The sequence below is a fragment of the Zeus faber genome (genome assembly GCF_960531495.2).
Source record: "Zeus faber genome assembly, chromosome: 19".
Classification (NCBI taxonomy): domain Eukaryota; kingdom Metazoa; phylum Chordata; class Actinopteri; order Zeiformes; family Zeidae; genus Zeus; species Zeus faber.
The window spans coordinates 3,752,466-3,778,055 of record NC_137206.1 but is presented as its reverse complement, the minus strand read 5'-3'; the positions used below and the strand labels follow the sequence as shown (position 1 = coordinate 3,778,055).

General features: G+C 48.5%; 1 protein-coding gene across 1 annotated transcript in view; it reads right to left on the bottom strand.

Annotated features, from left to right (window-relative positions):
* Window positions 1-25,590, bottom strand: part of ptprn2 (protein tyrosine phosphatase receptor type N2) — a gene marked incomplete at both ends in the record, with an annotated part of 94,928 nt that overhangs the window by 66,421 nt on the left and 2,917 nt on the right. The window contains 7 exons of the mRNA XM_080020060.1: window positions 9,584-9,663; window positions 13,911-13,997; window positions 17,089-17,468; window positions 18,506-18,543; window positions 19,168-19,419; window positions 20,364-20,772; window positions 21,469-21,707. Coding sequence (XP_079876186.1) covers window positions 9,584-9,663; window positions 13,911-13,997; window positions 17,089-17,468; window positions 18,506-18,543; window positions 19,168-19,419; window positions 20,364-20,772; window positions 21,469-21,707 — 1,485 coding nt within the window. The remainder of the gene's footprint in view (window positions 1-9,583; window positions 9,664-13,910; window positions 13,998-17,088; window positions 17,469-18,505; window positions 18,544-19,167; window positions 19,420-20,363; window positions 20,773-21,468; window positions 21,708-25,590) is intronic.

The window sequence follows — 25,590 nt, the reverse complement described above, 5'->3', positions numbered from 1 at the left end:
ACAGGCCGTTTCCATGCAGGGACACCTGAGAGTCGCATTGTACGTCGGTCCGTCTTTGATTTGCGGCGGCTCTTTGTGGCCTCGGTTCGGTTCTGCAGCTGCTGCTTTGATACGAGGAACACGACTCGTTAGCAACTCCCCAGCACCAACGGAGACACTCACACACACACACACACACACACACACACACACACACACACACACACACACACACACACACACACACACACACACACACACACACACACACACACAGAGCAGGAAAAAAACAGAAAGAACCAGAAAAGATCATTGATATCCGGGAACAATTAGGAACAACCGGACAACAACCAGGAACAACCATTGTGGCAGTTCTTCCGACCACACGCCCCCCCAGTGGCGTTTCCAGGGCCCTCCGGCACAGAGACACAGAAGACGATGTATTGTAGACACCAGTTCATTGTAGAAAGGGGGCCAGGTGGAACAAGCCAGGAGCAGATGGAACATGTCATGACAGGGCTCCTCTCCTGAGTGAGTGTGGGGACGGGGGTTTTAACCTGTTGCTCGTTAGCCCAACCACCGAGGAACAGGTATGCAGCCACCCTGACCCAATCACCTAGGTCCAGGTCAGGTGTGGCTGCTCAAACCATCCCATCTCCACACCACAACCATGAATGTCCAAGAACAATTAGGAAGAACCAGAAAACAACCAGGAACCATCAGGAAAAACCAGGAACCATAAAACAACCAGAAAACAACAGGAACCACCAGGAAAAATCAGGAACCAGAAAACCACCAGAAAACAACCATGAACAACCAGAAAAGACCATGAATATCCAGGACCAACAAAACAACAACCAGGAACAACCAGGAAAGACCATGGATATCCAGGAACAAATAGGAACAACCGGACAACAACCAGGAACAAGCAGAAAAGACCATGAATATCCAGGAACAACCAAGAACAACCTGACAACGACCATTAACAACCAGAAAAGACCATTAATATCCAGGAACAACCAAAAAAAACCTTCCCTATCTGGGAACAATTATGAACAACCAGACAACAACCAGGAATAACCAGACAACAACCAGGAACAATCATCAAAGACCATGAATATCCAGGAACAACCAGACAACAACCAGACAACAACCAGGAACAATCAGAAAAGACCATGAATATCCAGGAACAACCAGACAACAACCAGACAACAACCAGGAACAATCAGAAAAGACCATGAATATCCAGGAACAACCAGACAACAACCAGGAACAACCAGACAACAACCAGGAACAACAGCATCTCCATCAGGTTGTGGTGTTGGAGATGCACTGAGTGTCTGAGGTGGAGGAGGAAGGACTCCTCTCTTCTTCTGCAGGAAAAGTACAGATACACTGAGACTAAAGGGGTGAAAGGGGAAGTACCACCATGACATTTCATCTGAAGCACGGCAGTACTTCACTACTTCACTACTTCAGTATTAAAAGTTGAAGTACCCGTCATGTCCAGAGTCCATAATTCTACAGATGCTGCTCATCCAGATCCTGATTTACAACTTACAATAAACTACGTAGTACAGGCGGAGTCACAGAGGATTGCAAAGGATTAGTCTATTTTACTATTAAGCCATGTTTGAGCATTTCATCCTGTTGTCTGTTGTCTGTGTTTTTTAAAAATGTCTGTTGATGTAAAGATCGATGCCTCATCAAGCCAAATCTACACACGGGTATAAAGAAAGCCGCAGGGAGCCGCTGGTCCAAGGAAACCAGTTCAAATAGACGAGGCAGGTTTATTTGGAAATGTAATTTAGTGTAATTCGTCTAATTAATGCGCGATGGCAATTCAAGGTGCTTCAAATACCACATAAAAGCCCTTCAATATATACAACCGATGCACCTCCCTCTCTCTCCGCCCGCTTCCTGTCAGAGCGACACCCCACATGGACTAAAAGAGGCCTGACCAGGACCTGGTGTTGCTGGTGTTGCTGGTGTTCCTGCTGGAGAGCTGCGTCTGGTGTGAGGAGCCTCTCGCTCGCTGGTTTCGTGAGCTTCTACGGCATCTTTCTTCAGTAACAGCTCGGTCGGATTTGCCACAGTTAGTACGAGAGGACAATATGGAGCCGCTCTCTTACAGAACCATCTCTTTTTGTGGCAGAAACTTTAGTGTGAGACAGATTGTGCTGAATAATTTACTGCAGGTAATACCACAATATACTTTTCCTAGGTTATACTAAAATATAGTATATCCAGGCTATACTATAATATATCACTACTTGGTATATACTTGGTATACTATGACCTGAAGGAAGACATTACAACTGTTAGTGCTTCAAATGTGCACTTCCTCCAATAGCCACGAGATGCCGCTTCAGAAAACCTTGGACTCAATGGAAGTCAATGGAAAAAGTAACTTGTCTTGGCTTTAGGGTCTAAATATCTAATGAGTGTCTTTATAAAGTTTGGTTCAGAAAGTTATTGGTTTCACTGGCCCCACCCACAGCACACCAAGACTCTGCTGTCCCGCTGCCCCAAATTTATAAAATCGGGCTCCACCCTCCCAAGATGGCAGCGGGCATGAGCCCAAACCTGAGGCTTCAAACAGACTCTTCAGAAACCAACGCAATGTCCGTTTGTTTCCACTCAGGTCCATCCCAACGCAACACGGGCGGGGCTGCTTCCTTCCCCATGTTCTCAGGGATAGTTCCCTACCAGGCCCAGGGGCCCAAAGGTTTAGCGGGCCCCTCAAGAAAAGTGAGCCTCACAAGAACAGAGTCAGAACCGCCAGAACCAAAAGCGCCACCTGAACACCAGGGGGTGCTGCCAGGGCTCATCCACGACAGAGCAACAGTGGATCTCGGCCCCAAGGACAGTTTCCTGAGTGGGCTCCCAAAACGCTCTGGAATCACCAGGAAAGGAGGAAGCTCCGTGTGGCTGGAGGTCACGGCTGCCCAAGGCCCTCAGAATCTCCTCGAGACTACGTCAGGCTGGAGGCTCGGCTCCCACCTACACCGCTACACGTTCAGAGCTCCACCCTGTTCCTCCGGAGGTGCGGGCGGCATGAAGACACGGGAGCGTAATGGGCGCGTGGGAGGCCTCCGTCGGGTTCAGGCCCATTCAGCAAACAGCCCGAAGCGGAGGTGTATGTGAAGAGGGTTCCTTGAGGCCCCACACGGAGCAGGAAGTCTTCCTCTCTCTGCGTCCTCGTCAGTTCAAGGCTGTTGTTTCATTTTTCCCTCCGACGAAGAAGGAAACCGATGCATATTCAGCTTGTGTTTACCAGCTCAGGGTCTCTCTGGGAATCCGGGAGGAGGTTATTCCGCTGCTTGCGTCCCCGCCTTCTCCATCTCCGGCTGCTCCTTCTTATTATTATGCACGCCTGTTTCTCATAAATACCTTGGAGATGGAATTAGCGCGAAAACAATGGCGGCTGCGCTAATCCGCCCGAGCGCCGGGGATCAGGACGGCTGTTGACTGGCACCCGTTACTGATTCACATGCACCCGCCGAAACACAACCAACCCTCCGACGTCCACCCAACCCCTCCACCCCACCCCCACCCACCCGTTGCTGTCTCCCAGCACCAAACCCGAAATCCGAAATACAACCAACCCACCAACATCCAACCAACATCCACCCATCCCCTCCACCCCACCCCCAACCACCTGTTACTGTCTCCCAGCACCACCCCCCGAAATACAACCAACCCGCCAACATCTAACCAACACCACCCAACTCCTCCGTTGGGGGGTGTGTGTGTGTGTGTGTGTGTGTGTGTGTGTGTGTGTGTCAGCAGGCAGTAAGTTGTTACTCTGAGATTGCAAAGGGTGGTGAGGCACACACACACACACACACACACACACACACACGTACACACACACACACACACACACACACACACACACACACACACACACACACACACACACACACACACACACACACACAGAAAGAGCAAGAGAAGAGAGACAGCGAGAGAGAGAGCGAGAGAGAGAGCGAGCGCCAGGGGCAGTGAAGGAGAAGAGACAGAGGAAGACTTTGATCACCAGACTGAACTCAACCACTCAACCAGAAAGAGAGAGAGAGGAGGGGTGGAGGAGAGGGAGGAGGGGTGGAGGAGAGGGAGGAGGAGTGGAGGAGAGGGAGGAGGGGTGGAGGAGAGAGATAAGAGGAGAGAGGAGGAGGTGGAGGAGAGAAAGAGAGAAGGGTTGTTTTTCTTTTACCTCTGACACGTTGCTACAGATATTAAGACGGACAGGAAACAGGAAACAGGAAGTCCATCATTCCTGCTTCAGCGTCAAATTACAGTCGTTTGCGTGACGTGTCAGCGAAACCACGGGTTGCCAGGCTGCAACACCAGTGGGATCCTGGCAAAAGCGGAGGGTTGCCAGTTGTGCGTTACGGGGCCCTTCCTGGTCGGACGTGGCTCTGGGGTCTCGCTGTCCTCACGCCGCATTCGCATCAAACCCGACTCGGGTCATTTTCGGGTGGCGGCGCTGCCGTGCGCTGCGTCCCAGCATGCACCTCTGCATCACAGCCTAGTGTGTGTTCACAGTTGTGTGTTTCTGGGCGGCAAGAGTCAAGTCATAAAAGAGCCAGCGCCCCCCGCTGGTCTGGAGGAGTCTCTTTAAGGATGAGGAGGGCCCTTCTGTCCTGGCTGTTCACGCCCACCCCGGGTCCCCACCCAGTTCCCCACGCTGCACCCGGGCCCGGGTCTCCACCGGCCCTCGAGGTCCCAGCAACATGTCCAGGGGTTCCAGGCTGTGAGAACCCAGACCGGGTCAACCAGAGCAGGGGGCTGGAGGCCCCCAAGAGCCACACACACACACACACACACACACACACACACACACACACACACACACACATATGTTTGTGTGTGTGTGTGTGTGTGTGTGTGTGTGTGTGTGTGTGGTAACCTTCACATATTCATATTACGATAGTTAAGTGACTGTTAGAATGTTTCTATAGTTAAGTGATACTCCAGTTTATCACTTATTGTACAGACAGACAGACAGACAGACAGACAGGCAGGCAGGCAGGCAGACCTAACCTTCTCTCTGATAATGATTCTCTGAACCACCCCCCTCCTACACACTCAAACACACACACTTGAACAGTGTGCATAATGCCAGCCGTCGCTGTTTGAGTGGCTGTCTTTTCCAGCTGAGCACATTAGCATAGACACGCACGCACGCACGCAAACACATACACTCTCACACACACACACACACACACACACACACATACACACACACACACACACACACACACACACACACACACACACAGCTGACCTTCATTTGGACAAACACTCGTCAGAATGCCAGAGGTAATTACTGCGCAGCACCACCTGCATCTGCAGCCACGAGCTGGAATCCCACACAAACCACAGCACCCGCTTCATAAATAATAAATAATCCATAATAAATACATTTGTAACAGTATTTAGGTTGAGCGAAAAAAAAAGTTTTTTCTTTCAATGCATAACTAGGGATGGACAGAAACTGGTATCAGTACCACAGACTGAAACACACTATTGTAATTGTACGGGAAAAAGTGTGGAAAACCAACTTCTACATAACACACGAGCGCGGTGACATCTTGTTTGAACCGCGCTGTCACAGGGATCTCGTGGATGAAGTTTCATCCAAATTGATCAGCATACAGAGCAGATAGTAGTGAAAAACCAACCAAAAATTGAGCGTTGTTAAGCTGGAAATGTGGTTGAGGTGTCGTTTAAACCGCTATGTCACAAGAATCTCGTGGTTAAAATTTCATCCAAATCGATCCACATACAGAGCAGGAATTAGTGAAAAACCTAACTAATTTGACCCGAACAATTCGGTATTACTGGTTAACTGACAGGTCGCACGTCTGGTTTTCAAAAGTAGGAGATGACATTTACAATAACACGCTTTATTACGTCATCATATTATTTACTATAAATGAGATTTACAGTAAGAGGCTTTATGACATCATCATAATATTTACAATAAATGTACAGATTATAGCTAGTATACAGCTTATATAGCTTCTTACTGGAAGATGTCAGTAGATCTGTTCGATTCATATTTTAAATCCCTGGTCCACTTTACTTTGCAGGTTTGATGAAAAAAAGACCAGAAAATAATCCTTGAAACTGAGCGTCCCTGGAAAAAACTGTAATGTGCGACTCAGTGATGAGTTCAAAATCCACGGTGGCGTCGGAAAAATAGAAGCCGTGCAATGGTAATCACTCACAGAAATATGACTGAAAATCTAGGAAAATCTGTTAAAAAGAAAGTACTGAAGAAACCAGACGAGCAACACGGCAGAGTCCATGCTGCGTTCAGGTAAACTCATAAAATCGTGCTGTGTTTCGGGCAACTCGTGGAACTGTAAAACGCACCCAACACGACTACACTGGACCCTGTGTCACCACACACACACACACACACACACACACACACACACACACACACACACACACACACACACACACACACTGCAGTTCTTTGTTTCTCTGGGCAGGATTACTCTTTGTCTGTTTTCCAGTTGAGCATCGATGCTGACCCCCCCCCCCCACCACCTCCACCTCCTCTCTACAGTCGGACCTCCCAGAATGCCTTTCAGCAAGAGGTGCTAAGAACCTGCCACTCCGAAAAAGCTTTTCATGGAGTCATCTCTGAGCTGGTTCAAACCACAACTCTGAGCTTAGACTCAAGACGGTGAGGATGACGGACGGACAGAGACACCACGCAAGCAACCAACTAACCAGGTTTCAACCAGTCAGACCCCAACTAAACCAACCAACTAACCAGGTTTCAACCAGTCAGACCCCAACTAAACCAACCAACTAACCAGGTTTCAACCAGTCAGACCCCAACTAAACCAACCAACTAACCAGGTTTCAACAGATAGGCACCACTAAACCACCCAACTAACCAGGTTTAAACCACATAGACACCACTAAACCACCCAACTAACCAGGTTTCAACCAGTCAGACCCCAACTAAACCACCCAACTAACCAGATTTAAACCACATAGACACCACTAAACCACCCAACTAACCAGGTTTAAACCACATAGACACCACTAAACCACCCACCTAACCAGGTTTAAACCAGTTAAACCAAGCAACAGGTCTTAACCCCTGTACAGATGCTTGAACAGTACAGAAAATAAATCACAAGTCAAAGTACTGAAGCGATCCTAGAAAGAGTAACAGTGGTAATAAGTGAAGTCACTGAAGTACTGCAATATCAGAAGAAGTACTTCAGTGCTGTCACTAGAAGTAGTTCTAAGTAGTTACTTTCAAGCTTCATATTAGATACAATGATCTGAACATGAATGTGCGTTTGAATGACACCGCTCGGCTCATGAATGAAGCCGCAGCATCACGTTGCTTCTCTTGTTTTGACAGAATCTACTGGACGCTCTGCAGCGTCCCGGGGGGCTTTTACTCTGAAAGGTCTCCAGGTGACGGAGCAACACCCAGGTTGAGTTTTAATGGGTTCATCAGAAGGCCACGCCATTCAGATGCACCCACGCAAAAGGCCAAAGGTCAACTCGGATTACCCAGAAGGCCTTTGTGTACGGCTGTCAGCTCCATTTTGAAATTCCGCCCGGAACGCTTTGTGCCGTCCCGCTGCCATGGCAACAGCCCTCTGAATACACCGTCATATTCTTTTATCTGCCGACCGGGCGTCGTCTCCGCGGCGGTCCTCGCTCCGGACCTCCTGCAACTGCTCCTCCGACCGTCGGATCCCGGACTCCGACCCCTCCGCCGCTCCGTTGCCCCCACCTGCGCCCGGTCGCCAGGGCAACGGCATCGCCCCACCCCCCCCCGGGGGACTCGGCGGTCCCGCGTCCCCGTCGGATTCTCCCGGCTCCTCCGCCCCCTGGTCCCCTTCGCCTCCTTCTCTTCTTCCCTCCTCCCCCTGACGGGAGTGTTTCCTTTCTCACCCAGATTCCAGCGCAGAGATGGAGCGTTGAAGAGCAGGTGGACGGATGTGCCAGTCACTGCAGCCGGGGCCCCGGTCCTCTGTGTGCTCCGCACGTTGTCGGTTCAATTCTCCACCCGCTGACCGCGACCCGCTCGCCGAGGCACAGTGTCGGATGTTTCCTTTGAGGAGCTCCTCGCTGTTCGGCCGGATTTATAATTCATCGATGGGGAGCGGAAGAGACGACGGTGTTGACTTAACATTTGGTCTGACATTTTAACCACACTCACCTCCCTCATTAGCTCTCCCCCACCGCACCATCAAAGGGAGTCGGGGGAGAGAGGGGGAGAGAGGGGGAGGGAGGGGGAGAGAGGGAGGCGGAAAGGTCTCACTGTGATACACTGTGTTGAGGGCTCCTTTTCGGCCGGCACATTTAAAATACTAATGGCAGGCTGCACCGGGAAGGACCATTTTTCTGTGACCTGGGAACTGTATCGGTGGTGAGGTGGACACCGTATGTGGCGTCCCACAGGGCTCGATTTGGGGGCCCCCCTGTTGTTTAACCTTGACGTGCTCCCTCACAATGCTGACGACACACAACCACACTGAACATATCCCTCTATCTGGACGATCCCAGGCCGCTCCGGTCTCTTCTGAGGTGCATCAGCTGATCCCTGTTCGGACCTGGTAACTCACCCAGGTGAATCCAGGTTGCTTCAAGATCCAGCCTGACCTCCGTGCGTCCCTGACCACCCGAAACGTGGCCCGAACCATCAGATCTCCCAAGCTGCTTTTAGCATGTACCTGGTCGTTTTGGTTTTTCTCCGAGCCTGTGAAGTTTTAAGTGTAGTATTTATTTTAAATATAATTTCCTCCTTTTTTATGTTTTCTTGTTTATCTTTTTGATTTTGTGCATACATGTATTTGCTGCGTGCATGTATGTTTTTTGTGCATCTGTGTACATCTGCTTAGAAAGTTGTATTTTCCCCTCTGTGCAGCACATTGTATTTCACGCTGAGTGAAATGTGTTGTGCTGTGTAAATAAAGTTTTGCTCGCTCACAGCGGGTCAAAACCTGTTCTGGAGCCAGTTTAATGTGGCTTCACTTTTCAACCTGAGCTTTTAATCCTGTTTGACGGAGGAGAGAAGCTGCGACTGGAAGCGAGTTGTTCCACTGAGATGATGGAAGATACTGGAAGACTGAGCGGACTGGACTCTGAAAGTCACTGGGACCAAGGACAAAACACACACACACATGCACGCACACACACACACACACACACACACACGTATGTGTGTGTGTGTGTGTGTGTTTGTGACATTTTCCCTGTTCATTCACTGTGTGGATTTTCTATTGCATTGTTTCCTTCAGGTTCCGCTATTTCCAGAGAAGTTAAAATCATTCCAGGAAAGGCCGAAGAAATTTGTTTAGATGTCTACTCAATATATGGACCCAAGACAACACTTCAAGGCAAGAAAAGCCCCAACGTTTTTCAAACAAAATAGCTGCATAGAGTGGTGGGGAAGCCTTTCCAGAAATTGACAAATGAATAAGTCCGTTTGCAACAGAAAAACTGACAAAACGCACGGAATGAAACAGAAGGATGGAGCGATGAATCCTCTTTTCTGATGTGATTCAGACCGAAGTGGAATCGAACCCTCAACCCCGGAGCGTGCTCCTACCTGCAGCCTGGACCAGGTCAGCGGTGGAGATGTTGTGGGGGTTCGGAGCCACTCTGAAGGTCAGCGCTGGACCCAGAACCCTGGAACACACAGGTTTAGATCATTTTATTATTAACATCAGATCATTCACTGGGCACTGTATCTCTGATGTGATGGACATGGTGTGTGGTATCCCACAGGACTCCATTCTGGGCCCCCTGTCTGGACAATCTGAGCCCTCTCAAGTTATTGATAAACCAGATCAATGATCCCTGTTCAGACCTGCTGACGAATCCAGATAAATCCAGGTTGCTTCAGGATCTAGTCTGACCTCCATGCGTCCCTGACCGCCTCCCAACGTGGCCAAAGCGATCAGATCTCAAAGCGTCCTGGATGCGTCGTCATCATTTCATTCATTAATTCATCACTTTATTGGCAGTGACAGGCATAATAAATTGTAATATTTTGACACCAAAACAACATGGCTGCCGTACAGCTCGGCACCGCGGTTGTTTGTGCAGGGAACTTGCAGCACTGACATTTGACGCTAATCTAGACTCATGAGCCGCTCCTCCATTTCTCAACCCCACACTCGGCCACTTCCTGCTTTCTTTAGCTTGGTCATCGTGCTGGCGCACAATCTCTCACAGTGTGATTTGAGGCTTTGACGAGCACATACCAAAGGTGTTATACAAATTTGATATGTCTGTGATTTGCTGTACTTTTCACATGAACTTTTGTACAAGGTATGTGTACTCTGGACCACCCTGGACCACCCTGGACCACCATGGACCACCATGGACCACCATGGACAACCCTGGACCACCCTGGACTACTTTAGACTAGCCTGGACCACCCTGGACCACCATGGACCACCCTGGACTATTCTAGACTAGCCTGGACCACCCTGGACTACCACAACTTAGCCCGATCTCAAACCGGCGAAGTCCGATCTCATTGACAAATCAGCCCTGACAATCATGTAACGTGGTCCTAGCTTTAGACTATCAGACTGTTTCATAGTGTTTGAGACGGTATCAGACTATGTTTCATACAGTGTTTTAGACGGTATCAGACTATGTTTCGTACAGTGTTTTAGACTATGTATCAGACTATGTTTCATACAGTGTTTTAGACGGTATCAGACTATGTTTCATACAGTGTTTTAGACGGTATCAGACTATGTTTCGTACAGTGTTTTAGACGGTATCAGACTATGTTTCATACAGTGTTTTAGACGGTATCAGACTATGTTTCATACAGTGTTTTAGACGGTATCAGACTATGTTTCATACAGTGTTTTAGACGGTATCAGACTATGTTTCATACAGTGTTTTAGACGGTATCAGACTATGTTTCATACAGTGTTTTAGACGGTATCAGACTATGTTTCATACAGTGTTTTAGACTATGTATCAGACTGTTTCCAGCTGCTGAGCGCGGACAGTTGCAGCTACATGAACCCACTCTGAGTCTTCAGCAGGATGTGAGCTGATACTGGCGGACAGACACAACGAGGCATGCAGCCATGCACGGCTGAACACAAACACAAACACACACACACACACACACACACACACACACACACACACACACACACTGAAAACACACAAACACACACACACACTGAAAACACACAAATAAATACACACACACACACTGAAAACACACACATACACATACACACACTCCGAGTCAAAAAAAAACATGTCCTCCTCTCATGCCTTCACCTGGTCCCTGTTTGCTGTGGAAAATGTCAATATTTCCGCACTCCTTCCCCTTGCCCCCTGTGCCCCCCCCCCCCCCCCCATGCATCCCAAATCGAACCGACGTGGAGGGGTGGGGTGGGGTGGGGTGGGGGTGGGGGTCCTTATCTGCAGCCCTTCACAGTCTTGACTCTTATCAGACGTGTAAAGCTCAGACTTCATATTAGCTCCGCTGGCTGCTGCTGCTGGGGGGGTGGATTACAGAACGGGCGTCAAGCGCCCCCTAGTGACACGGAGCAGAACAACACTGACGTCATCCCAGAGGCACAGCACAGAGGGTTTTATTAGAATTGTTGTTATTGATGTTTTTTTAATAGGGACAGTGCACATCAATAAACATAACTGTAAATGTGTTAGTTTTGCCAGATGTTCATCGGCTGTTCCATTCACACTGAGATTTAGATCAGAAAAAATAATTAATTCAATTAATTAATTGTGTTGCTGTGTTGTTGTGTTGCTGTGTTGCTCTGTTGTTCTGTTGTTGTGTTGTTCTGTTGTTGTGTTGTTGTGTTGCTGTGTTGTTGTGTTGCTGTGTTGCTGTGTTGCTGTGTTGGGGTCCTTTATTGTTCTGTAGAGCAACTCAACAGTTTCCCGATCGCTGCAAACCACTTCCTGTCAGAATCAATAAAAATAAAAACAGTTTGGATAAAAATGTCTGAGTGTAACAACTTTCTCCTCTTTCATCCTCCTCCGCTGATCCTCCCTGAGCGTAAGACGCTGCCAGCGACCGCTTTCAGTCTGAAGCAGAACACTGTGTTCACACCCTCAGCCAGGCTCCAGGACCCTCAGCCAGGCTCCAGGACCTCCCACCTGCCTGGACCCTCAGTCAGGCTCAGGATTCTTTCTTTCTTTCTTCATAATTCTTTTGTGATACCATTTTGAAATCCAAGCTGTTGTCTGCTTAGGAGGTTGACTGTTAGCGAGCATCTACGAAACAGGAAACCAGATGACGAAAAACCACTGGAACATCTTTTTTGTTTGTTTCAGTTTTTTGACAGGGCAGCACACCTAGTGGCCGTGGAAGGAGCTGCAAGTGTCACACGTCGCACGCAGCGAAGGCAAATCTCTGGAACAGCGTTGCCATTTGCAAACGCTTCAGAGAGGTAAATGAAATCCATCACATCAGCAGGTTCCAGCGTCGTGAAATAGAGTGGTTTCTACGAATGAGCCTTCCAGTCTTTTAACAGACTTTTTATTTTCCGCAAACAGTTTGACTTTCCCCACGAGTTGACGGACGATGATGTCATTGAGACGGACGCCCTCCCTCCGGCGGCCGCAACACCGGCGGCGTGCACGCCGCGGCTGAACCCCTTGGTATTCTGGGGCGGACTCGCCTCCTGCAGCGGCGCCGGAAAAGCTGGTGAGATCTCAGAGCGACGCGTCTCCTTCCTCCTACGCTGAACTGAGGGAAACGCCACGAACCTCCACCGAGCAGCAGAGAGCAGCGCCGGTTCAAGGACGCTTCGCACGCTAATTACTTGAAAAAAAAAAAAAAAAAAAAAAAAAAAAAAAAAGCCTCTCTCTCTCCCCCTGCCCTCCTCTCTCCCTCTCTCCCTCTCTCTCTCTGCTCACAGCAGTCGTTTGATGCCCGTTTGCTCTTTTCCCGCCGTGCGTCCGATCCAGACGTGTTTTGTCTGTTTTGAATACAATGGAGACATCAGTGTTTGTCTGGAGGTAATTAAGCCTGATTCCTCTCCCTGGAAGGAGCCAAACGCTCAGAAAGGTCACAACAACCAGCCCGCGCCCCCCTCGCCGCCGCCGCCTCCTCCTCCTCCTACTCCTCCTCCTCCTTCCCCTCCTCCTCCTCCTCCTTCCCCACCTCCTCCTCCTCCTCCCGCTCCCAGAGGCTCAAGGCGCTCACAAAATAATGTTCAGACAAAACCTCGTCCTCTGCAGAACTAAAACGCCTTAAACGAGCTGTTATCTTAGCTTTTAAACACAGCAGGTTGTGCTTGATCCTGTGTGTGTGTGTGTGTGTGTGTGTGTGTGTGTGTGTGTGTGTGTGTGTGTGTGTGTGTGTGTGTGTGTGTGTGTGTGTGTGTGTCATTGTTGGTTCTTTGATTTGTTCATGCATTACTGTGAATGATGAATTAAATGATAATATTTATTCATCATATGAAACAAAGGATCAATACGTCGTGAGAAATACAATTACTGCAACATTCAACAAATCACCAATTTCTGACAAAAATATATCATAGAACATGATTTATTATGTATTTAGAAAGTAACTGATACTGCAAGAAACTACAGATCTCTTCAGTGGATAGAGGGATGGATGTGGGGGCAATGGATGGATTGCGGATGGTAGATGGGTGGATGCCAGATGAATGGATGGATGGATGGATGATGGGAGGATGGATGGATGGGAGGATGGATGGATGGATGGGTGGGTGGATGCATGGATAGATGGGTGGGTGGATGCATGGATGGATGGATGGAAAGACGGCTGAATAGTTGGTTGGAGGGATAGATGGATGTGTGGATGGATGGACAGAGATGGAAAGGCAGGTGGAGGGATGGATAGAGGGATGGAGGGAGGGATGGAGGGATGGATGGAGGGAGGGATGCTATCTACTTACGAGAGCTGGCCGAGGTCACTGAGGTGGAGGTTCAGTGTTGACGCCAGTCGCTCCATCAGGTCGGATCCCTGCTGAAGGGTGAGCGAGCTGGGGGAGGGAGAGAGAGTCACAAACTGCTTCTTCCATTTCCTCACAACGTGAAATCCTTGAAAAAAACAGCAGCTCAATGTTTCAAATAAGGAAATATTATATATAGATATATTAGTATATATAATATACAGTATATATGCTGTACAGTATATATAGTATACAGTATATATAGTATACAATATATATAATATACAGTATATATTGTATACAGTATATATTGTATACTGTATATATAGTATACAATATATATAATATACAGTATATATTGTATACAGTATATATTGTATACTGTATATATAGTATACAGTATATAAAATATACATATAAATATACAGCTTTATATATATATATATATATATATAGAAACAATATAATATTTGACTTCGGGTCGTCGTCACCATTTGGAGAAACTGGATGAAGGTTTAAGGTTGTTCAAAATAATGTACCAGTACATGACACACACACACACACACACAGTCTATGCCATTAACACACACACACACACACACACACACACACACACACACACACACACACACACACACAGTCTATGCCATTAACACACACACACACACACACACACACACACACATACACACTCTGTATATGCCACTAAAACACACACACACACACACACACACACACACATTCACACACACACATCAGCTGCCTCTCCAGGTTTTCTCTCTGAGGAAAACAATAAGGTGCAAATGGAAACTGTGTGAAGTGTAATGGCTGCATCTTATAGCGCTCCATCTACCTCCATCTAACCCCATCTCTAACCCTCAATCGCCCTATCTCTCTGTCTCTTCTCCACCCCCCTTTCTCCCTCTTTCTGTCTCTCTCTCCATCTCTCTCAATCCCCCCTCTCCTTCTCTCGCTCTCCACCCCCCTCGTTCTCTCTGTCTCTCGCACTCCACCCCCTCGTTCTCTCCGTCTCTCGCTCTCCACCCCCCTCGTTCTCTCCGTCTCTCGCTCTCCACCCCCCTCGTTCTCTCCGTCTCTCGCTCTCCACCCCCCTCGTTCTCTCCTTCTCTCGCTCTCCACCCCCCTCGTTCTCTCTGTCTCTCGCTCTCCACCCCCTCGTTCTCTCCGTCTCTCGCTCTCCACCCCCCTCGTTCTCTCCGTCTCTCGCTCTCCACCCCCCTCGTTCTCTCCGTCCCTCCCTCTCTAACACAGTGTAGACAGTGCACCTGGAGTGAGGGGTGGAGCCCTCCCAGGGTGAGACGGAGGATAGTAAGGTGCAGATGGAATGGAGGTGAGGTGTCGTGGCGGCAACAAACAAAACACACACAGACAGTTTCTAGATCTTCAGATTCGGGAACGAGAGGTTGCATCATTTTAGGAAACGAACAACATTTTGAACCAAAATAAAAACACGTTCACATTTTTCTTCCCTTTCATCCGAGGAAACAAAATTAATAGTTGAACTGTATCCGGGCGGAGCTGGCTCTGCCGGACAACTCGACGGCGCCACACGCCTCCACGCCCTTATATGGGAACGGCCTATTTAAGCAGCCGGACCCTCCTGCCCCGCCTGCTTCGCTGCGCTCCCTTCACCTCCCCCTGCATCCGCCTGTCGGGCTCGACACCTCCGTCCAACGGGGGGGGGGTTCGACCCCATCGCTCCTGTGTTTCGTGCTCTCTCAGCGCTAATGTTTGCTGGAGCCGACGCCCAAACTCAAACGACGCCAAGGTCATTTTAAAGTGAATCGGGGAGTTTTTTTCCCGTGAGGATCCTTGTTTTGGTCGTTGTCCTGGTTTCGAGGGCTCCAGCCGGAAAAAAAAAAATGACGTGGGAGCAGTTTGGCGCGATGTGACGTCATACGGGGAGAGTTGGAGGAACTTCTGAACGCCTCTGATCCAAACTCTCAATGAGCGCTTCCTTCGGACGTCAGGGCTGAGGGGGCCGCTCGCCAACGGACCCCCGCACTGCGGAGCGACGGATCCTCTCCCCTGCCCGGAGCGGGTGGATCCGTGTTTTCTCCTCTTCCTACTTTTCGGGAGCGTTTCAAAAGTTGAAGCTCGTCAGAAAGCTGTTCCGGGCACGTTCCCTCTGCCGCTCTGTGGTAAAGACAGCCACACCAGAGCATCCAGCAGGTCCCTCCTCCATCACCTCTGTCAGATAAGCAGGTTTGCAGGGGTGGGTGGGGGTTTGAGACCCTCACTTCCCGGACGGAAAGGTTCCAGTGCCCGGAGGAAAGGGGACGGACGACTGTTTTTTTCCCCGGAGTGACTCCAGAGTCCAGACTCGTTCACGAGATGTGTTCAGGAAGAACCAGTCGTCCGGCGTCCGGAGCCGCTCGTGTCGCCAGCGGACGGAGCTGATGAAGTCTCATCTCATCAGACGGGGCTGACATGTTGGACGGAGCATGGTGGGGAGAAGCACCTCTGAAAGGTGACCTCCCTGGACGCGCCCACGCACACACACACACACACACACACACACACACACACAAACCCTATGCATAGATAGAAGCTTGGAGATAAAAACTCCATAAAACAAGAGTGGTGTGCTTATGTGTGTGTGTGTGTGTGTGTGTGTGTGTGTGTGTGTGTGTGTGTGTGTGTGTGTGTGTGTGTGTGTGTGTGTGTGTGTGTTATCCCTTTCGGGTGTTTGCAGCAGTTTGGTTGTTGGAACAGGTGAAGGGCAAGTGGCCAGATTATACCATGAAAGGATTTGAGAGAGAGAGAGAGAGAGAGAGAGAGAGAGAGAGAGAGAGAGAGAGAGAGAGAGGGAGAGAGGGAGAGAGAGAGAGGGAGAGAGGGAGAGAGGGAGAGAGGGAGAGAGAGAGAGAGAGAGAGAGAGTGCCAGAGGCAAAAACACAGTAGATAAAAACTCATCTTCACTAAATCCTTCACCTGAGACGATTTGTGTATATACATATATACAGACAGTATACTGTATACGTATACTGTATATATAAAACACTATATAAAACACTTCTATATAACATATACAGTATATATATATATATATATATATATATACATACATACATATATACGTATATATATATATACATACATATATACGTATATATATATATACATACATATATACGTATATGAAGTGTGATGTACTCACTCTGAGTTGGTGATGATGTAACCGAAGTGGCGGTCCTTCCCTCGGCTGGAGAACTCCTTCAGCCCCACGTGGACCAGCTGGGCCTTGATCTTCACCTTGTTGCTCTGCGGTTCCTTTGCGGGTGTGGCCCCCGCCGGGCCCCCTCCCACCTGGAGCCACTTCTCCACCTCGGGGTCCACAGACAGGTTCCCCTCCTCCCAGGGCTGGGGGACGGGGACAGGGACGGGGACGGGGACGGGGACCCGGCCTTGCGTGGTCCTGCTACGGACGTTCTCCAGCCCCACCGTCCTCTGGGACCCCACGGGGCCCGGGGCCCCTGGAGGCTCAGAGAAGGGCTGCAGGTCCAGGTAGTTCAGCAGCTTGGAGAGGAAAGCTGCATGCTGCGGGGGATCAAGACGTTTGGAGTTTAAAGGTGGAACATGATTCTGAGTCTTAGAAACCTGACGCACTAAGGCCTTGAGGGGCAGCAGACAGGACCTAGACCCAGTTCACTATATACACTATTCCTATTCAGCAAAATCGAATTGAATTGACTAGAAACAGGATGTTGCGTCACTTCCTTCTGATTCCAGCGTCTTCACAATTTACTCTTAGTTAAGACTGTTTTATTTCAGTCACTGCTCTGCCCTTATTTGACCTGTTATGTAAAGTTGAGTGGGCTCTGAGACTACGAATCTCATCACTGGTAATGATGTTTGCATTGTTATCGAGTATTTATAAATAAACTTGAAACTTGATAATGTGTTGTAGCAGCACATTGGTTGTAAATAAAAAGGTATATTTCCGTTATTCACAAAAACATGGTCAAAAATACACTGAGAGACCTGTGAATATAATATGAGTTTCCAGCTTTTGAAAAGGAGATTTAAATGGGATGCATGGCAGCCCAGTGAGATGCGGCAGAGCGGTATGTTCCAACAGCCATGAACGATGGAAGCAAGATCAGAAATTAATGTCGATTGTCCGTTACAAATGATTGAAATGATTAAAAAAAGACGTACTAAAAAAGAGTGATGGATTCAACCGACACAAATCTAAATAAGCAGCCTATTAAAGTAAAAACAAATAAATATAACATGAATAAATGAATAAAAATAAAATAAATCAGTAAATAAATACATATATGTATTTATTTAAGTGAATATAAATAAATGAAATTGTATTCATTCATTATTTAATTAAAACATTTATAAAAAATCTATAAAATAAAATGGAGATAAATAAAAAGACTAAAGGTAGTTGCAGCAAACAGTGTTCTTGCATTCTGCGTAGAACGTATCATTGTGTCCGTTTAGAGACTGTGGCGCGTTTGGTGACATCATGAAGAATGATGAGCTGAGAAAACTCCCAAAAGGAAACTTGAACAAGAAATCTTGACCCTCAAAGCATCACTTCTGGAACTTTAATTCCAACTCACCTCGCCCTCCGTCTGTTTGTCCTTCGCTTCTGTTTGTCCTGAAAACAAACACAGCGTGAGCTCACTTGCTGCGTTCTTTACTCTATTTACTGGGAATACAAACCAAACATCTCAAAATCACAACCGAGCTTTTCTGGGAAACACAGAAAACGCTGCGACGCGCTTACGAAGACATCCGATGCTGTTGTTAAAGAGCTAGGCTAGTTGATCCCAGCTGCAGCCGTGCGTTGTGCTAACACAGTTAGCATGCAGCCCGTAGCTACTGTATCTCTGTACTGGCCACACAGGGGGCGTGCCACGCCATTGTTCCGAAAGGCCCAAGTCCGAAAAATGTCCCATTGGACATGGACGACACCCAAAGGCAACCATCAGGGTTGGGGAATAACAGGCCGTCACCACAGGGAAGACGCTGCTTTTGACCTTTTCCTCTGAATCTGACTCGAATGGACAAAAAGTAAATTTCCCAGAGAAATATTTTGGGAAACTGCTCAAAATAACTGGAGAATATGATTAAAACAACGATAATTCTTCCACAAATGGTTCATTGTTGATTAAACTGAGAGTGGTTTTAAAATACAGGAACTGAGTCTCACTGTGGCCCCCAGCTGGTTGGCGAACTACAACCACTCGAAACGTTGGCGGCGAGGCCCGGCCCCCCTCACCTCTCTGGATCCCTCCCCAGTCTGGATCTCTCTCTGGGTTCTGGATCCGGTTCTGGTCGCGGCCCACGGAAGCCGACGGACCCCTCCTCCCGCCTGGATCCTCCCCGGGGACCGGGTCCCCTGCCCGGGGCCCTCCCTGTGGGCCCTCCACGGTAAGGACCGGCTGGTCCTGGCCCATGTTCTGGCCGAGAAGAGCCTCCAGGCCCGGGCTCCGACCCCCCAGCTGGCTCAGGAGCTTCTGGAGGAACCGCTCTGGAACCCCCAGGGAAATCAAGGTTTGATTAGAAACTGCCGGTTCGACTTTGAATTTGAACTTTTTAAGACCAATCTCATACCAGAAAAAACATAACATTACAACCATCTAATTGTATATTTATATTCATGATATCAACTTTATTACTATTTCACTTCATTATATGAATTCATCGATTAATGTTGATTATAGTACAAACCAAATTCAAGTTAGTTCTGAGCCAATTACATTTTTCTGTTTGACTTTTTTCTTTGTGGACATCTTAAATTTCCCTCCATTCTGGAATTAAGAAAATAAATGAAATAAAAAATTAAAATCACACATTTAAAAATATTAAAGTATTTTTGGTGGGATTGGCTCTCTGGAAGATCACACCAGAACGCATGATGACAGGACTACGAGCTGCAATTGGCTCAAACCCACACAACAAATGTGATGTGTTATTCAACCACCTAGCCAGAATAAGATAGAAACGTCGTCCAGAGATGCAGACTTTTTCATTGGCCCAGGCCTGGCCATTTTTTAATCAGATAGTAATAGATACAGTAGTAGTAGATAGTAGTAGATAGTAGTAGATACAGTAGTAGTAGATAGTAGTCGATAGTGGTAGACACAGTAGTAGTAGATAGTAGTAGCTAGTCGAAGATACAGTAGTAGTAGATAGTAGTAGTAGATAGTAGTAGATAGTAGTAGTAGATAGAAGTAGATACAGTAGTAGTCGATAGTAGTCGATACAGTAGTAGTAGATAGTAGTAGATAGAAGTACATGGTAGTAGATAGAAGTAGATAGTAGTAAATAATAGTAGAAAGTAGTAAATAGTAGTAGATAGAAGTAGATAGTAGTAGATAGTAGTAAATAATAATAGAAAGTAGTAGATAGAAGTAGATAGTAGTACATAGTAGTATAAAGTAGTAGATAGTAGTAGTAGTAGTATCTTTTCACCGTCCACAGTGTTGAGCGGCTCTCGCCCTTCCAGACGGTTCCATTCCTTCAGTCTGTCCAGACCGAGTTTCGAGATCCTGGGGCCCCCATCCACCTGGGGCCGGGGCTCCTGGAGGCTTTTGGGAGCTGGTCGGACGTAGCTCAGGTAGGTGAGCTTCCCCTGGGGCCACGGAGCTCCACCGCCCAGGGCGTCCGGCTGGGGGTCGGACTGGGGGTCTGACTGGGGGTCCGGCTTCCCAGCAAGGAGGCTCTCCAGGTGGGCAGACAGCCGGTCCTCCACCCCTCCTGGGTCCTGGGTGGAAAAGGACGGAGCTCCACTCTGGGTGAAGGCCTTGGAGAGCGAGGTCTTCTTCCAGCCCTGCTGAGGTCTGCTGGAGTCCAGACCTCCATGGAACAGGACGTTGGACTTCTGTAAGACCATGACACTCGATCTGAGACTTACCGACATCTTTTTGTATTTAAACATCATGTGCAAACAGGCAGTCAGTCCATGACATGACTCCATGACTCTGTGACTCCATGACTCCATGACTCCATGACTCCATGACTCCATGACGCTGTGACTCCATGACACCATGATCCCATGACTCCATGACTCCATGACGTTATGACACCATGACATTATGATGCCATGAAGCAATGACGCCATGACTCCATGACTTCATGACACCATGACATCATGACCCCATGAAGCCACCACGACGCCATGACTCAATGATGCCATGACTCCATGATGCCATGACGTCATGACACCATGACATCATGATGCCATGATGCAATGACACCATGACTCCATGAAGCCATGACTCCATGACACCATGACACCATGACACCATGACGCCATGACGCCATGACGCCATGACTCCATGATGCCATGACTCCATGACGCCATGATGGTTCTTTGCAGAGATTTCATTAGTCTACCGCTAGGGGAGACTCAAACAGCTAAAAACTGATCGGTCAGATGAGTTTAAAGCTGCTTTGAGATAACACTTCCCTCTAAAAGTCCATGAAAGTTACTTTTATTAAAGCACTTTATTAAATAATAATAATAATAATAATAATAATAATAATAATAATAATAATAATCCAGAACCAGTCTGACCTGCATGCCAGGTCCCTCGCGCTGAACTCCATTTTCGGACGTCAGGGACAGAAATCCCAGATCGTTGAGATACTTCAACGTCCTGCTAAGCTCCGCCTCCACAGTCTTGGACTTCCTGTCCGTAGAGCCGGCGTGGGAGGGCAGGGGGGCGGGGCCTGGCGTCAGGGGCCCGACCTTTCGCAGTTTGGACAGTTCCTTGGAGACGAGCTGCTGGGTGACGTCGTCCTGCCACGTCAGGCCTGCGGGGGGCGACAGAGGGAACGGAACATGGAGGTGTCGGTCTCCCTTACGTACGATCCCACTCATCCCTCTATCACTCCATCCATCCATCTGTCTGTCTGTCTGTCTGGCCATCCCTTCACCCCTCTATCACTCCATCCATCCATCTGTCTGTCTGTCTGTCTGGCCATCCCTTCACCCCTCTATCACTCCATCCATCCATCTGTCTGTCTGTCTGTCTGGCCATCCCTTCACCCCTCTATCACTCCATCCATCCATCCATCCATCCATCCATCCATCCATCCCTCTGTCTGTCTGGCCATCCCTTCACCCCTCTATCCATCCCTCCATCCATTGGTCCCTCCGTCCCTCCATCCATCTGTCTGTCCCTCCATCCTTGCCTCTATCACTCATCCATCATCCCTCCATCCCTCCATCTATTCATCACTCCATCCATCACTCCTTCCTTACCTCCCTCTATCTACATCTCCCTCCATCCAATCATCCATCCGCCCATCCACCCCTCTATCCGTCCCTCCATCGCTCGTCCCTCCATCGCTCATCCATCCGTCCCTGCACCACTCCCTTCATCCCTCCATCCCTCCATCCATGCCATAGTAGCTCTAACCACAGTGAACCTGCTGCACATGAGCTTGGCCGTTAGCCTGTGTGCTAATGTCTGTGCAGATGGTGGCAGTCTGACGTCCTCGCGGTTCAACTGCTGCCGTGGTTACCATGGAGACAGGATGGAGGGGGTGACACCAGCCTGACTGTTACTGTTCTTCCTGACTGTGACAACCCCCCCCCCCCACACACACACACACGTACGCACGCACGCACGCACGCACGCACGCACGCACGCACACACACACACACACACACACACACACACACACACACACACACACACACACACACACACACACACACACACCAACACACACAGACGCACGCACACACACACACACACACACAGACGCACACACACACACACACAGACGCACACACACACACACCCACACACACACACACACACACCCACACACACACACACACACAGACGCACACACACACACACCCAGACACACACCACACACACACACACACACACACACACACACACACACACACACACCGCCACCCCTGAGTAATTTCCATACAGAGCAGGTTGTGTTTTCAGGAGGGACAGAAACCTGGGTCTGTTTCTGTTGCACGTACGTGTGTGTGTGTGTGTGTGTGTGTGTGTGTGTGTGTGTGTGTGTGTGAGAGGGAAGGAACTATATAAATGGAAAGAAACAAGATACATATTTATAACTGCATCTATTTTTAACACAGTAACTACACACTATAGTATTATACTATATTCTCGCTCTACTCAACAGAAATGCTTGAAAAAATTATATTTTTATTTTAGTGTTTTTGTCTTTATTTTGACTGCAGTGTTTACTTTTTTCTGTGTTGATATTATATTATATTTTATTTGTTTAATATTGTATTTATTTTTTTGTTTTCCATTTGTGAGGGAGAGAGAAGGAGAGAGAGAGAGAGAAGGACAAGTGAGAGAGAGAGAGAGAGAGCGATGGAGAGGGATGAAGAGAGGGAGAGAGGTAGAGATGAAGAGAGGGAGAGAGAGAGAGAGAGACAGCGAGAGAGAGAGAGAGAGAGGGAGACGAAGAGAGGGAGAGAGAGGGAGACGAAGAGAGAGAGAGAGAGGGAGAGAGGGAGAGGGAGGGAGAGAGATAGAGATGAAGAGAAGGACGAAGAGAGGGAGAGAGGTAGAGATGAAGAGAGGGAGAGAGAGAGAGAGAGACAGCGAGAGAGAGAGAGAGAGAGGGAGACGAAGAGAGGGAGAGAGAGGGAGACGAAGAGAGAGAGAGAGAGAGGGAGAGGGAGGGAGAGAGATAGAGATGAAGAGAAGGACGAAGAGAGGGGGAGAGGGAGATTTTTGATTTTTAAAGCAGCTTTATTTTAACATTTTCTCCAGTTCACAGTTGCAGACAATAAAAAACACACTTTGTTCAATAACTGAGTCCTACACGTTAAAAAGAGACTGGAAGCACAAGTGGTCCTCCACCAGCGAACAGATGACGTCACTAAAACACCACAGCCTGATGAGGGAGGGGGAGAGAGGGGGGGGGTTCCTCCTGTATATTCAGCTCTGTGTGTGTTTTTGCTCCGTTTCCTGAAACATCCTGTTTTTCCATCTGAATAATTCAAACCAATCAGGAACATTTTTATTTTTAATCTTCTCTGCGTTTTTCGGGCTCAAAGTGTCTGGCGCACGACAACCACGGTACACACAGACCCGGTTGAGGCCTCGTTAGAACCGGGACGTTTCAGACGTCTTGTCCTCGGAGTTTGATCAATATCGATCTACATTCGGTACGGAAATTTGTGTAAAAACCGTTGTAATTTCACCGGAAGGGGAAGAACGTTAAGACGATATTATTTATTGGTTTGAGGAGCTTTGTGACATCATGAAGCCCTGTTATATAAGTCCAGTTCCCGTCTCTGCTCATTCGCATTGGGAGGGTTGCGCTGGGTTAGACCACATAGCGGTCGCTCCACAAGGCGAGCGGCGAGGACACGACAGACTCGGGTGGGGGAGCCGACGTGGCGTTCAAGGTAAACTTGGAAAATCGCGCTGCGTTTCAGAGAACCTGGAAAACTGTAAAGCAAAGCTGAGCCCAGCCCCGTTTGAGACCCAAGGCGGCACCTGTACGCCCCGGCGGCGCCTGTACGCCCCGGCGGCGCCTGTACGCCCCGGCGGCACCTGTACGCCCCGGCGGCGCCTGTACGCCCGGCGGCGCCTGTACGCCCGGCGGCGCCTGTACGCCGGGGGCCCCTGGCGCGGTCGAACCATAACTGGCTGGAGGCGGCTGGACGAGGTCAAGCTCCACCCGCTCTGCAGTGAGCGCCACTCGGAGGCGGTGGTCGTGGTTCTCTCGCAGTTTACCCGCAGTCATTGCTTAGTACTAAGTAGTCAAAGTATCCGTCATTATATGAAGTGCTTGTTTTGTCTGCAAATCCCACGGCGTTTCCTCTCGCAGATCCGGCAAAAAAAAATAAAAAATCTGCCTCGGAATTGATAGAAATCCACGGATACATATTTCTACGGAGACGTGTGTCCACACTGACCTGTGTGTTGCAGCATTCACTTGAGTTAGTCCCTAGAAGATGAAGGCAAATTCCAAATCATTGGCGGTTCACCATGAACGTTCTACTGGATGGTCCTCTCGTCGGGTGGTGCTCGGTCGGGAGGCTCCAGGAACAAGCAGCCGTCAGTTTGACAGCAGAACTAAAGAGTCAGTGCTTTGTTATATAATAACCACGTCTGATTCCACCGTCTACGACCGGTTCAACGTTGGGAATTGGTGCAAAAAGTTACAGTTTATTTCCGGCTTTCAAAAGCAAAAATTGCATCTTCGTTGTGTTTCACTGGAACTCGGAAAACTGTCATTTGTGTAATTGGTACAATTGCTGCGACTAACCCTCGGTGCATTGCTGCCTGCAGATATATTTATTATTATTATTCTATTGTTATATTAAAAACCATAAGCTACAGATTTACTGAAGTGGAACGCGACTTTGACACGTCAAAAGCAACACAGTGCATGTAGAGCCACTTCTCGCCCACACACACACACACACACCCACACACACAGGAACATCAGAGGAACACCTGTGTATTGTGTTGTATTTATTTCCAACCATCACACCCATCATCACCAGTTGATGGGTGTGACGTTCGTCTCTCACAGCAGCGCGTCGGCGGTTTGAGGTGAAGGGCTCTACTGCCCCCTAGTGGACAACACCCCAAGTTGCAGCTTCATCTCACCATGGCGGGCGCACAGTGTGGGGGGCTTTTCATAGCGCAGACAGACAGGTTAACAGACAGACAGG